Source organism: Ctenocephalides felis, unplaced genomic scaffold, assembly GCF_003426905.1.
Source record: "Ctenocephalides felis isolate EL2017-DRISC unplaced genomic scaffold, ASM342690v1 CF-g0.4_SCAFFOLD_01886, whole genome shotgun sequence".
NCBI lineage: Eukaryota > Metazoa > Arthropoda > Insecta > Siphonaptera > Pulicidae > Ctenocephalides > Ctenocephalides felis.
Window position 1 is genome coordinate 132822057 of NW_020538040.1, and position 16842 is coordinate 132838898.

The 16842-nt window shown below is 26.8% G+C and overlaps 1 protein-coding gene across 1 annotated transcript; it reads left to right on the top strand.

Moving 5' to 3' along the window:
- Positions 1 to 2680: 2680 nt before the first annotated feature.
- On the top strand, positions 2681 to 16012 carry LOC113377278 (protein mahjong-like). The gene is given in 23 exon segments (XM_026617535.1): positions 2681 to 2946; positions 3012 to 3162; positions 4275 to 4409; positions 4486 to 4613; positions 4857 to 4972; positions 5228 to 5317; positions 5388 to 5632; positions 5743 to 5817; positions 5952 to 6119; positions 6185 to 7045; positions 7989 to 8271; positions 8623 to 8762; positions 8851 to 9057; positions 9535 to 9920; positions 9992 to 10187; positions 10907 to 11121; positions 12060 to 12141; positions 12201 to 12410; positions 12795 to 12993; positions 13864 to 13935; positions 13938 to 14023; positions 15585 to 15666; positions 15737 to 16012. Coding segments are annotated over 23 exon segments (4440 nt in total). The 5' UTR covers positions 2681 to 2842; the 3' UTR covers positions 15946 to 16012.
- Positions 16013 to 16842: the final 830 nt, after the last annotated feature.

Here is a 16842-nt window from a genome sequence, read left to right on the forward strand (position 1 = left end):
TGCGTTTTTTAACATAATCCACTGTGTGAACGAATATTATAGAATTTATTAATCAGCAATTACTTCATTTCTCTAATGAAGGTTTATTTCTAAATGCTAATTACAATGACAAACCAATCATATCATATTTGAAGTATGACTTTAATTATTATACATAAATGCTATTATAAATCTATAAATTATATAAATGGTTGACAATAATAAATGTGTGCATCACGAGTGTGTTACCACATTACTAATAAACATTATTCAAAATAAATAAGCTATGGAATTTCTATGGTAATCCCATGGTAATCCGATCTTATTTTGTTTCAAATAACAAAAAAATAATTTGCCAAGTTTTATTTAATTTGCCATTATACTATCGAAATATTTGTATTTCATATAAATCGAGTTATAAAAAAGTTAGATCATTTATTAGTTCAAGATGTTTAGACGCTATCAAGGTAGAAGAACCTCACGGATTATATGTGAGTATCACATATATTGTAAAAAAAATATAATGTTGCATTCTCAAAAAGTATAAATAATTTTTGTTACTTACTTAATTTAAATAATTAGATAACTCTCAATGTTAGCAATAATACTCATATTGTTTTGTAAAACTACATGCTTGAACGTTATTAAATTTTATTTCAAAGGTTACATACACTATATACAAAATTTGTTTTTTTTATTTTTTATATATATATATATATATATATATATATATATATATATGATAGTTTTGTCGACGTTGATACATATTTGTAATATTTTTGCAGCCCAATCGTCGAATTAAAAAAAATGATTGAATAACAAAATTATTCAATCCATTAATCGTTTCGATACTTGATGTATGCCATCATTCAGTAATCTAAAAAACATATTATATAAATACAAAGTTGATAATAAATATAAATTAATTAATTATAATTTTCTCCTTTTTATATATTTTTATTTATTATCAACTTTGTATTTATATAATATGTTTTTTAGATTACTGAATGATGACACACATCAAGTGTCGAAACGTTTAAGGGAATAAATAATTTTGTTATATAATCATTTTTTAAATTCGATGATTGGGCTGCAAAAATATTACAAATATATATATATATATATATATATATATATATATATATATACAATTACCTTTTTTATTTAATATAATGTAATTTAGCTTGCTAACGATGATGGTGTTGGTCAAGTAGTCAAGTGCTAATATCACTTAATATAACATTTTACAATGAAAACATAAAAATGAATAAAAGATCTTGAAATTATACAAATATATAAAACTAAGCTATTATTCAAACATTTTGAACGGTATCATAAAAATCATTAAAATGGTACAAGAAACATTTGACACATAAGTTTCACTTCAATCGCGTGTGAATCTTACGCGCACTTTTTTTTTCCTGCAAGCATTTCCTAATCGACATACTTCTGAATGCGTTACCTCAAATTCAAATTAACGAATATAGATAATTTAACGAATATAGATACTAGCGCCCATAGATAAAAGAAGAGTGTATATGCTAGCGCCAACTAGAGCCCATAATTAACGGCATTTATTTTTTAGAAATAAATAGGCTATGGAATTTCTATGGTAATCCGATTCATAGATAAAAGAAGAGTATATGGTGATCCGATCGTATTTTGTTTCAAATAACAAAATAATAATTTGCGCAATTTACTTTGTCATTGAAATATTTGTATTTCATATAAATCGAGTTATAAAAAATTAATATAATTTATTAGTTCAAGATGTTTAGACGCTATCAAAATAGAAGAACCCTACGGATTATATGTGAGTATCAAGTATATTGTAAAAAAATATAATGTTGCATTCTCAAAAAATATAAATAATTTTTGTTACTTACTTAATTTAAATAATTAGATAACTCTCAAAGTTAATAATGATACTCATATTGTTTTGTTAAACCACATGTTTGAACGTTATTAAATTTTATTTTACAGGTTACATATACTATATACAAAATAAGTTTTATATATATATATATATATATATATATATATAAACAATTCTGTTGACTTATTACATTGCATTTTTTTATATAACCATTAAATTATATATTTAATATAATGTAATTTAGCTTGCTAACGATGATGGTCTTGGTCAAGTACTCAAGTGCTAATGTCACTTAACATATTATAATAGAAATTATACAAATATATAAAATAAAGCTATCATTCAAACATTTTAAACGATATCATGAAAATCATTGAAATGTTAGGAGAAACATTTGATTTTATATAAAACGACATAATGCCAGATTTATATTCTAATATGCAGTATTAATTACATTCAATTTTTTTGTTATTGGGATATGTTAATATGATTATAAATATTATTTTATTTGCATTGATCGTTTTAATAATGATTTAGAAACTATAAACGATACGAAAATTATTTTAGTACTGAAATGTAACAGATTTGAAACAACTAAGTATTTATATATACAAAATAAATAATTGAATGAATATAAGTTTATTCAAAATAGAGAGTGCTATCTTGGGTTAACAAAATTTTGTCTATGGATTTGTTGAGTGTGACAGCGCTCTATACTTAAGCAAGTTCCGCTGCCATCTATTGAGTAATGCATGTAAATTAAATATACCGTCACACAATTTGTTTTGTCTATGAATTTCCCATGTCCAACCATTCTGCGAACATTAAGGGTTAGTGTTGGTTATAAACGTATTATTTGATTAAAGTTGTTATCAAATATCAGTGATAATAAATATTGAATGTAGTGCTTTTATGAGTTAAAAAAACGTGAATGTCACTCTTAATCATTTTGAAAATTCACCGCAGTACTTTTTTCCATTAGGGATCATGGCAGATGATATTTCAAACATTAATGACATTCAAGTTATATTAAGGATTTGGGAGGATAAACATGAAACTCCAGGTTATAATCCAATACCAGTTCTGACAAGGTTTGTTAAATATTCGTTCATGCAATAATACTTGCACAAACTAACCTACTGTCAATTCGGTACAGGTTGTCTGAAATCATAGAATATGAGACAGAGAATTATTACAACAAAGATCCAGATCCATTTGATGATCGTCATCCTATAAGATCTGATCCTGAGTGTGAGCTGGGACGCTTGTTAAAAATTCTTTTTAGGAAGGATAATTTTGTTACAAAGGTAACAGTTGTTATAATGCATTGGACCCACTGCTAGCATGAATGAACTACACATTAATAGTGTTATATTACAATAATACAGATAAGAAGTTTTGATATATGGCTGGAGACAAATACTTGTGTAACACATTTAATGGTCATGAATCAAATATTTTTACAACAGTATAAAGATTCTTGCGTTTCTAGAACTGCTTAAAAATATTTTGAGGATAAATACATTTACATTTTTTGCATAAAACAATATAGCTGTTTTAAGAAAATATTGTACACTTTACACTGTACATCTTCATATATATCGTTTAATTTTTTTCTGATTTGAGCAAAATGTGTTACATGTAGTAAACATAATTGATAAATATATTTTATGTAATAACATATAATCATGCATATATAATAAAATTAAATTATTATTAATTATGATAATAGTATAATCTTTAATTTTGAAACACTCATCTAATAAATAAATTGAAGTGCATAATATTTAGAATGAAGTGCTATCTTAAATGCAACAAATAATATTAAACACATTTATTTGAATTTTATAACTGGGCAATAGTTTTTTTCATTTTTTAAATGAAAATGAATGGTAATGTAATATTGTACACAAGTTTTGCCAATTTATTTTATATATATATATATATATATATATATATAGATTTTTGTAATATGAGTGAAACGAATATTAAATGTTCACAATATGTTGTATGTGAAACAATACAACATTCAGATTTTGAACACACACTTTATTTAATAATTACAGACGTCTCGAGACCATGGTATGCCTCATCTTCAGTGTAATTTATAAACATTATAATATATAGTAACACATTATTTTATATTGTATTTAAATAACATTAAATTCTTGAAAAACAGAAAACACCAACCATCTCTTACAAAACTTGACACAGTACTAAATATGTGAATATATACAGTTAACTGTTTTGAAATTACACTGAAGATGAGGCATACCATGGTCTCGAAACGTCTGTAATTATTAAATTAAGTGTGTGTTAAAAATCTGACTGTTGTATTATTCCTATTTAACATTTAATGTATATATATATATATATATATATATATATATATATATATAAAAAACAAATGTTTTGACAGCTGGTCAATGATTATCTTCGAGACTCATATTTTTCTCGTCAACAAATTGTTCGTGATGTTGCACCTTTAAATGTAGCTGCCTGCAGATTAATGTGGGTAATATTGCCAGGTCTTGAAATATCTGCTGTTTTTCAGGTACTGTTTTTTAATTTACTATAAAAATGTATTAAATTGTCGTTAAAAAAATATAATTTAATTATTTTGTTTTCAGACTGATATGGAAAATTTAATGATGAGACTGTTTAGTTGGGCTGAGAACAGTTATGAGCCACTACAAAGTTATGCTACTGGTTTACTTGCTGCTGCCATGGATGTTCAAGATATTGCCAATGGATATAGGTATAGATATAGTTCAAATAGACATTTGGAAGCATTTAAACAAAACTATTTTTGGTATAACTCTTGTATAATTTTTTTTTTTTACATTGATTTTAATCATGTCTTCGAATTATTGCTATATTTTTAGACATAACAGAAGAGTCTATAGAGATAAGCATATATGTAATAATTATAATTCTATACATACAGAATTTTTTTTAATTTAATGACTGGGTAATGATTACATTTAATATTTTTCTGCAGAGAAAAAAATGCAAAGTTAGTCCCATTGCTACTGCAAAGATTGCATGGAATGCATATACCAAAAGAAAAAGATGATGAATTCCAGAGGCCTTTTGGGCACTTTGGTAATGAAAATGGTATGTTTTTATTGAATCAATTGCTGTTGTTTCAATTCAAGTAAATATAATACCTTACTAGAACGTTTACATGTTCAGGAATTTACACATTTATACAAAAACAAGTTAAAAAAGACCAAATTGGAACTAAACTAATATTTGGTAATCCTTAACTGAAAGTATAAAAGATATGTCATAATTAAAATACTTTTTTTTTATGTTCCAATAGTACTAGAGTTTTTGTACATATACTAATATAAAAATAACTTATCTTAGATCCTGCACTAATGAATAGTGATGCAAATTCAGAAGCAAGAGATAGTAGTAGTGAAAGCCATAATGCAGGAAATACTTCCAAGAAAAAAGGTTTATTATGTTCCATATAACTTATAATAATTAATATTATTTCTCATCCTAAACTAACTTTTTTATTCAGTTCGTGTGCGACACTGTGAAAATGATTCAGTAGTGCCAGTAAAACAATTAAAATTCAATCCAGACAATGCCAAAGAATTGGGTGATGATGCAGCAGTTTGCTCTACCTCACATTTTCAAGAACATGCAATAGGTGATATAAATTCACCAACCGTAGCTTCATTAGAGTCTGTACACGGCTTATCACAAAATTCCACTAGTCGAGATGGCCTGAGTGGTAACGCGATCATGGGGCGAAGGATTTCGGTAATTAATTTTTAATAACATAATTAAAATAATTAATACTGCTGAACTTTAGAATTTTGTTATTTATACTTTACATGATTATATTTATTTATTTTTACATTTTATTTTAGATTTATCCGCCTACAGATGAATCTAAACAAATGCTGATACTGCGCTATCTGACATCTATGGGGGAATACCAGGAGGTTAGATGACTATTAATTTAATTGAATTTTTGAAATATTTAAACAAACTCTTTTTTGTGTCAAAGACAATATCTATTATATCTTGTCTGAAATATAATCAGCTCGACCACTGATTACATGTTACAATATTGCAGTTCCTGGGTCATGTATTCGAACAAAAAGCTTTAGAGTTGATACTACATTATATCAATGGGAAAGAAATTCGTTATCAAAGAATAGCATTTGAAGCTCTAAAATACTTAGCTGCATTGTTGTATCATAAAAAGGTTTCAATTGAATTTTTATCCATGGGTGGATTGCTAGTAAGTATTATAAATGCATATGATGTGTGATAATACTGTGGAATCTATATTACATATTTTTTTAGCGTCTTTTAGAGGTACCACGACCAGGAATAGCTTCAACTGGGGTATCAACATGTTTGTGCCATTTGGCTTACAGTGAAGACACGATGGAAAGGGTTTGTTTGATGCCCCAGTATGTGATAGCCGATCTTGTACGCTATGCTTTATGGCTACTTCAAAGTACACATGAATCAGGGGTCAACAATGCAGTTATTTTTTTTAGTTTTTCATTTCAATTTAAAGTGATACTAAATGAATTTGACAGTCAAGATGGTCTTCGGAAACTTTATAATGTGATATCAGTTCTCCCCATATTAGTAAACGAAGAAGATAGCCAAATGACGGATGACCAAGAATATTCTGCCAGGCAAGCCGTCAGACATGTGTGTGTAGCGTTGAAACGTTATTTGGAAGCCCACCTTTATCACAAATATGTACAAGTTATGAGACAATACAATCCTGATGCGGCACCATGTGCTTTATTACCATATAAAGCTTGCAAATCAACACCAGAAGAAGTTGCAGTGCAAGTACAAACGTTGCAGGAATTGCTGTTCTTTAAATCCCCTTGGCCCCCAATTGATGAACTAATGAGACTTGGTGGCATCACATTGCTATTGTTAGTCATAGCATTCGCTTATGAATGGAATTATAGTGGTCGTGCAGAAACAGTACGCTCTGCATTAGATGTCATAGCTATTGGTTGTGTCATGCCGAAAGTTCAAGCCTTGTTGTGTGAAAAACTTGATTTACCAGAAGAAACATTGACAGTTGGTACAAGTATAGTATTAGGAGCTGCTGAAAGAGAAATAGTTGCCGATGCCGATGTTCAAAAATCGGCTTTAGCTGTTTTAGTGAACTGTGTGTGCGCTCCCTTAAATAGGGTGAGTTAATCTAATCTCATATGCATTTGTATATCACTTTTTTATGTTGAAAAACATTGGAATTACCTCAATTAACAAATAAAATGAACAAATGTTGTTCATGAGGTATATATGAAGTTAATTGTTTATTTTTTGTGATTTTGATGTGTGGCCTGACTATGGACAATACCCATTGTATACATAGGTTTAAATGAAAAGCTTAGTACATAAACTTTTCAATTTTGAAAAATAACTTACGTTTTTATTTTTACTCATTTATTATAATGCTTAATCAACACGGTTTTTGTTGCTTTTCATTTTGGGCAAGTAAGAACAATTACAGACTGTTTGTCTGTGGTTATTAAATAAAAACTTCATCCGTGTTTCAAAAGTTGATATTTAATACTAATATTTTCAATATTTTTTCCAATTTTACATCAAATTACAATAAAAACTAACACATTTTATTGTATGCCTTCAAAAATCTTTTTATGTGATTCTTGGCCTGAATAGTTTTCTCTTAAGCTTCAACAATTGTTGGCTATCATGTGGAAGTCCCTCCCACCTTCCTTGATATTGCTCCTCCAAAGTCCTGATGACTTGGTAGATTTTCTTGCCTTGCTTTTGGTTAGCATATTCAAGATTTTTCAAAAAATGTTCTAAATAAATATTTGGCTAATGAATTGAAATTTATTTAAATATCCATCAAATATATTAGTTTTTAACTCTATTTTAGGTTCTAATCAATTCTTGAATATTAAATTCAGCTGTCTATTGCATTATGTATAATTGCATTAATATATAATTGTAGAACGTGCTGAAATAAAAACTTTGTTCATAAAGTGGAGTGTATTAAAATATTATTAAACATAATTTAGGAATGTATTTCATATCACTAACATGATATATAATATATCCCATAGTTTGACCCTTTGAATTTTAATAATTATTAATTATTTTACAGGGAGGTGCTTCAATAAGCCGATTTTCATCAAGTGGAACACCAGCGATGAGAAAAAAGACCCCATTGAAATCTTCTGAAGAGTTAATACAGAAGGTGTGGGAAAGTGTTAGAGCTAACAATGGTATTTTGATATTGCTACAATTGATGATGGTAAAGACGCCAATAACAGATGCTGATGCTATTAGAGCATTAGCTTGTAAAGCCCTTGCTGGATTGGCTCGATCAGACAAAATTAGACAGATTATTAGCAAACTTCCTCTTTTTGCCAACGGACAGCTTCAAAGTAATTATGTTTAATTTCTCATATTTTAGTAGGCATATAGTTGATTTATATGATCTTTATATCTTACATATTTTATTAAACAATTTATAAACTATTTTTATTTTATTGTTATAATGAAAATTAATTCAGAAAAATCAACAAAGGAACAGTATTTTGTTTGAAATTATTTGTGCAGTTTAATCTTGTATAAAAAATTTGCAAAACACTAGTTATTTCTAACATAATCAGAATAATAATTTTGCTAAATTTCTTACCTTTTCCTACATATATATATATATATATATATATATATATATATATATATATATATATATTGCAAGAAATTAAAATATAATATTTTGTTTAATTTAGATCTGATGAAGGATCCCATACTGCAAGAAAAAAGACAAGAACACGTTTTGTTTCAAAAATACGCTTTAGAATTAATGGAAAGAGTGTCTGGAAAAAGTAACAGTGGTGAATTCTTTTCATCTTTAGCAAATATACACAGAGTAAGTCAACTGATTTGTTACTATTAATAACATTTTTTTAAATTCAAGTTTATTGGTTAATTGTGACAATTATAAATTATTTTTTTAGGCAAATATAGTAGCTCAAACACGAATCCAATTTAATGATAAGCAGCTACTGCAATTGATACATCAACATTTGTTAGAACGTGGAATGGTGGATTCAGCAACAATGTTGCAGAAGGAGGCTAAACTAAACTATAGTAGTGCTAGTAGGGCAATGCATTCCCAATTAGGCGGTTATCGAACTCCATCTAATACCTCAGTGCAAGCTCGGGTTAGTAGACTTAAACTTATCTATGTTTTTCATGTATCTGAAAAATATAAGAGTTGATTTAAAATTGTTGAAAGTTGAGAAAAATTGACTTTTATATTTAATCTAATACAACTTAAGGGTTGTATATTTTACCTGTAATTATAGTTTTTGATCTTTTTTTTTTTGAATGTTATTAAAACTATATTATTTTATTTTTCATAATATACACATGATTTTTATGTTATCATCAGAACATTGTTCTCAAAATTATTTTGTTTTCAGAATTTTAAAAATGAGTTTTTTTGCATGTATCATTACATATTTCAATTTACTTATTAATTGTATTTGTCTATTTATTAATTTGTAAAATTGGGTTTTGAAAAGTTTCTTCGCTTTATATTTAAGCTGCATTGCACTAGTAACTATTTTTTAGAACATGATTCAAAACCATATATAAATATTATTTTTTTATTTACTTATTTTATCTTCTAATTGTAGAATCGTTTGGCAAGCCAAAGAATAATGTCTCCTAGCAATTCTCAAGGTACACCGACACAGCTTATTAAATTTTTAAATTATGAAGCTGGTAGATCAGGAGAAACAGTTTCTGAGAATTTTATGACTCCCATTCGTGTTCGAAAACCTTCCATTGCTCAAACTCTACTTGACAAAATATCAAGTCAGCCTTGCACAAGTCAAAGGTCACTGGAGAAGCAAATATCTTGCACTGAAACAGCACCACATTTTAGTCCATCCAAACCTAATATAGCTAACACAAATGTTCGTGCAGTGACATTGGATTCTATAGTTACTGAATACTTATATAACCAACATGCATTATGCAAAAATCCTATGTCCACATGTCCGCAGTTTGATTTACTAGTGTATGTATTTATTTTTCTAATATTTATTTGAATTTTATCATAGAATTGAATTAAAAATTAAAATTTTTCAGGCCTCATAAATGCCCTGATCCTAGACCAAGCAAAATCATGTCCCAATGTACAAATTTTGTGAGCAGGTTTACAAGACGTCCCTTAGGTTATGATTTTAAGAAATTAGATAGGCGATTTACTCACTCACAATTTTGTCCTGTGAAAACATTTAGGCCTACTGATAATGAATCTTTCTTTACGTGCTGTTCATTTGTGGTATGTACTTGTTTTTTTTTTTTTTTTATATACAATTATATTATTGTGCCACTTACCATAAGAAAGCAATTATTATTATTATTTTGTTTATAAAACCATGATGATTATCAAAGTATCACATTTTTATAATGAGTACATCTTGAAAATATTAAAGAATATAGTGTATTTATGTGTTAATTATATTTTATTCCACTGAATAATAAGTGCTTTAGTATTTTGGTGATACTGCCCGAATCAATAAATATAAGAATAAAAAGCTAAGATAATTAATCTTTAATTCCAAACATTTCGACATTCAATTTAATGTCATCATCAGCGGTTATTAACGTTGGTAGGTTACATCCAAAGATATGTAAACAACACTCGAAATTAGCGCTAACATTTATACAACTAGCTTGTCAACACCATGAATTTTTTATCATTTTTTTGTATGATGTAAAAAGAAAAATGATAATTTTATTTGACAAAAATGTGAGTAAAGTTAAGTAATTTCTGCCACAACTTGTGTACTTTTTGCAGTCTCCGAGGCATTTCTAGAAAGATAGATTTCTAGATTTCATTTTTGTTAAAGGAGTTTTGTCTTTAATATTGAAATATAAAAATTTAATTGTATCAGTGTAAAAAAAAGTAGTATGTATTTTGTGTGTATTAAACAGTATATATATATATATATATATATATATATATATATATATATATAATATGCTTCATATTTTTAGAATGGTCAGCAGAACTTGATTGTTGGTACATATGCTGGTGATATAAAAATTATCAATACTATGACAGGTTTAGAATTAGCAAGCTCACAATGTCATGAGTCCTATGTGTATAGTATTCAAACAAACAGGAATTCTACCTTATTATTATCATCTTGTACGTGGAGAAGACCATTGTCAGCAATATCTTTAATCACCAACAATGGATTAGTTACCAAGTAAGTGATATTTATAAGTACAATATTTATTTTATTTATACATCATGAAATTCGATTATGGATATGTCAGGCTTTTTATTAACCAATAATTCCAATGTCTTCTCATAAATTGGAATCATTTTTGCTGTGAATTTTAAACGATTTTAAAGTGATAACTTCCAGCAAAGTTGAATTAAACATTTGACACAACCATGAACTGGGGTATGGAAAAGTCAAAGTGAGAATTTTTTGAAGACGTAGGCTGTCCAAAAATGCATACTTTTCTGAAAATGTAGAAAATTGTCAAAACTATTTGTAAATTGTTTAAATGTGTTGTAAATTGTCTATAAAGTGAACTGAACAGAAACCCTTAATGCAGTTTTTGCTAGAATTCTTGAAAAAATAAAAGTCAAACATTTTGTAAACTCGATAATTCTAAATGTTTAAACCAACTATATTTAAATATGTATTCACTTTTTTTTTTGATAGTTTAATAATATATTCTTCTTATTGTTTATTCACTTTGTTTTTGAAGTTTCTTAACCTTACAAATGATTTGGACATTTTAATTTTACTATTGTCATAGAATGCATTTTTCTTGCAATTTTAAACATATTCATATATTTGAAATCGACTGCATTGACAATTAGTTTTGCACTTAGAATTGGAACAGATAGGTTGTGGATTAACATATCATAAATAAGTAGATAAAATTGTGATAAATATTTATCATATTCAATTTGTCATATTTGAAATTGATTATACTGTGGATTTCAGTGTAATTCTTTTTCATGATAATTACCAAAATGTTTTTTAAAGTCTTGAAGTAATTGGTGCAATAAAATTAATGCTGACATAACTTACATAATACTTCATGTTGCTTATTAAAAAAAAACAACTTTTACTATAGAAAAACAACTATGAATTTATAATATTATAAATTAATTCATCAATTTCAGAATCTCGCTACAAGATGAGGAATATATAGAGTTTAGTAATCAGCAAGATAAAGTTGTTGGAACTAAAGGACAAAGTGCAAAGGTTAGGTTACCATGAATATAAAAGTCAAATTCAAAGTTACTTATATCATGTAATTTCAGATTATTGATGTGCAAACTGGTCAACAATTAGCACACTTTGTTCCAGTCATTAGCAACTCTTATAAAAACAACAGGGCTACATTTTCTCCTAATGATGATCTTGTTTTATCCGATGGAGTTCTGTGGGATGTCAACTCAGGAAAGCCTATTCACAAATTTGATAAGTTCAATCAGAATTTGAGTGGGGTCTTTCATCCTAATGGAATCGAGGTTTGTTTATAGTAACTCATAATTACAAAATTCGATTATAAAGTAGGAGTAAAATTAAGGTTTGTTATTATTATTTCTACATGCTAGAAAATTGATCAGTTGATCGATACATGGAATTGGTGTCACAAAAAAAAAAAAGTGGCTTGTGAATTAATCACATGGGTTTTATGCATGGTCATCAACTTTTGGGACAATACTAACAAATTATCAACATGAATATCATTAGTAGATTTAAAAAAAAAAAATTGTAACTCTGCTTCTAGTTAACAAGCACAATTTAATATATATGTATATAAGGGATAATTATTATGCTTATGTATAATGCATGACAAATGTTTGACAAAATCTGATATTTTAATGTTTATTTAAAATGTCTATTTGCAGGTTGTATCAAACACTGAAGTTTGGGATATTCGAACTTACAACTTACTAAGAACTGTTCCTTTACTTGATCAGTCCCATATAAGATTTTCCATAAGTAACACAATATATACTACTAGCTTAGAAAAGGAGACAGATAATTCTTCTGAACACTATGAATCATCATTCAAAACATTGGATGCAACAGATTATTCTAGTATATGTAAGTAAATCTATGATATGGGTACATTTGTTTTAGGAAGATTTAATAATGAACGAAAGCAAATTAACTTAGCTCAAAAGAATTGTTTTTTAAATATATACATATATATATATATATATATATGTATGTATATATATATATATATATATATATATATATATATATATTGAACAAAATTTTGACCTAAGAAGGTCTGAATCTGTTTGATTTTTTTTAAATTCACAATGTGTAAATAAGAGAAGTTCTTTTTCTTTGCTTTTCGACAGCTATCAAAATTTAATTAATGTATGCAAGTTTAATTTTTTTAATATTTGGACAATTTTTTACCACTTTGTTTTCTTTTCTTCTTCTTTTTCAAAATTCAAAATATTTTGATTACTTCATTTTTTTAAAATTCATATATATATATATATATATATATATATATATATTATATTCGAATATATTATATATGTATATGTATATATATACAGTAGAACCTTGATTATCCGGACCTCAGTTATACGGATTCGAGATTATCCGGACTACCAGCCGCGACAGAGTTATATGTATTTACATACATAAGAAAATGTTAATTTCTTATTAAACATTGATTTTCATTGATATCTATGTATGTATTTGTTATTTTTGATAAATACACATCATTATTCTTCATACATTGGATTATCCAATGCATATCAACAACAATTAGTTCAGTTAATCGAGGTTCTACTGTATATATGTATTAATTTATAAAAAAAAATAAAATTTTAAAATTCATAATGATTAAGATAGATAAAGACATGCACTTACAAAAATACGTAGTGCTTTTGCAATTCAACACTTTTAATTTTGTGCTTTCAGTAAATGTATATAATTTTTTTATTACAGCAACTATTGAGGTTCGTCGTAGCATATATGATCTGTGTGTAAATGAATGGGATAGCCAAATTGCTTTAGTAGAAATCAGGGTCTTTATGATTCGGTTCAAGAATCTGCTATTAGGATATATGATGTTGGACGGAAGCGCGAACAGGATGATGATGAGGCAGTAAGTGGAATTATGATTATATATTGATTCTATATATATACAGGTGTCCTAAAACTCAACATCAAGCCGAAATGGGGTGATATTATTGATCGTAATTATCATGAAAAAAAGTTAGAACAGTACTTATTATATGGAGTTTCAAAGTTTTGAGCATTTAAGAACAACCTAGAGCTGTGATTATTTTTATATTATTGTGGTTAATTTTTATTAATTTTGTTCATCTGAACTGTTCACATCCGTAAATAAAATTTCTAGGACCACAATAAAAAATAATGATACAATTGCTTCAAGTTTTTAAAATTTAAGACATTTTCTTAAATTATAAATTTAAAATTTTTAAATTTGGTTGAATGACCAAATTACCTATACACTTTAGTACTTCCTTTTTTAAAGAGGGCCTCTTAAGGTAGAGCAATTTAAAAAAATGCTTTTACTAGTTTAATAAAAGTCTTAATTCTAGAAAACTTGGGGTAAATGTGTCATAATTTTGGACTGTGTCTCTAGAAATGTTTTTTACGATTACGGATCGAAAACCTAATATATATGTATGTATGTATGTATGTATGTATGTAATATTTGTATATATACCTATCCCCTGTTTTGCATGGTTTTTGAAATTCACTATTTTTTTTAACTAAATTTATTAATTTTGAATTTACACGAATTTATAAACATTAAACCATAGATAAGGAAATTAAACTATAATTTGTTTATATCTTCAATGACATTTTCATTGTTTTGCTATCAGAATACAATACTACAAAATGTATTTTACAGTTACAGTTACTTAGTAGTCTATGTGTGATTGATAATTGAGATAAGATTTTTATGATCAATACTAAATTTTATTTTATTAATTTAACAAATGTGTTTCATAATAAGTATATTAATATTTTATAATAAGTATATTAAAATCTGACAAAAATGACTTTTTTATAGTGATTTTCATTTAACACAGTAGCAAAATAATATGCTACAATTTGCAATTTCATAATATATATGTAATAAATATATATTTATTATGAATTAATTTTTTTCATATTTTCTTCAAAAAAAAAAACTAATGTAAGAGTAATTTATATTTATTGCTAATTAAATAATGATAAAAATTGCATAAGATTTAAATAAGGAAAAACTTTGCAATGCTCCTTGAATCGCGGAAAATAAAATCAAAAACTTCTAAATCTAAATATCAGCTGCAAATGTTTACTAAGAACTATGATGAATTTAATATATATTTAATATACATTGACTATCATATATCAGAAAAAAAAACTAATTCAATCAGCATTGTTATTTATAAATGTACAATTATTTCTTGGCCTTTTCAAACAATAAAAAACCTAATAACAAATTGTATGCTTTTGAACTATGCAAAATGTTTAATTTGCGTTGTGGCCAATTGTGACAGAAATATTGTATTCAAACATTTATATATACACAATATACATGCAACCACATTACACAGAGTGAACGTATGCCAAAATAATAAGATATCGAATTCTAGTTTTAAATTTTTGGTTTAATTATGCTTTGGGTATTAAATAATTATTTTTTTTAGGAAGAAGATGATGACAGTGATATGGATGGTTCTGATAACGGGTCTTTGTCTTCTGATGTTGAAAGTGAGGATGACATAGAAAGTTAAATTATTTAAGAAAAAAGAAATGGCAAGTTCTCGAAGCACTTAGCAATGTAATTTGATGGTTATAGATGTCGCAGCAATTCTGGATGAACAGGAAATCAATAATTTTCGAGAACGCCGCAATATAAGACGCCGGAATAGAGGGGTGAGAATAGAAGATGGTGGGAGCGAGAGCGAAATCAGTTTTAATTTATCGGATGATGATGGTGATGACGATGATGATGCTTCAGAAATTTCAGATATAAGCGCTCTCGCGGAAATGTTATTTGATCATTAGCAATTAGTTAATTACATTGTTAAATAAACAGACTAAATATATTTATTATGAATTTATATATCTATATGCAGAAATTATTGGAATGGAATATACTTGTTAATTGATATAGACGTCTATTTTCCATCTATATCTGAAGTATCGTTTTCTATACAATTTTATATAAAGTCTTGTTTTTCTTCAAAGACTATTAAAGTGGAAAAACAAAAATAATCTATTTTAATTGTTATTATTTTTTTATTCACATCATTATTTCCAATTTTGCATGCAATTATAATACTTACGTTTTTTGTAATGTGTTTTTGATAATCTGGACATAATTTTGTTGCAGTTCACTTCATATTCTGCTATTATTCTAATATATATGAACATTTAACCACATTTGTTTTTTTTATTCCTTTCTACATCATAATCATCTTTAATAATGTGTTAACGTGATTCTAACAAATTCAAATATTACAAATTTACTTTCTACATAAAAATATAGTACAATAATTTCTGAACATTTGTCCGGTACTTGTTTGTTCTTCCCTCAATTTTAGCAATCTGTGCTTAATATACATGCTTAGCTAAAAGCTCATCTATTTTGTTACTTCCTTCTGTTAATAAAAGTGGTCACTTCGTTAATGGATGCTTTAAGTAACTTACAATTTCCGTAATCCACTTTAATGTTGTATATGTACAATTGTTATGTATTGCATTTTTCTTTATATATTTATATATATTTTTATTCCATTTGTAAATGCTTGCATGTTATATATTGTAGTGTGTGTATATTAGCTGTAAGTATGCATTAGTTTCCTTTTTGTTATTTTTCTGCAGTTGCATCACTTGGGTTTTTAATCCTTTTTATTCTTATATCAAAGTTCTTTTCTAGCATTTGTTGGTTCAAAAACTATT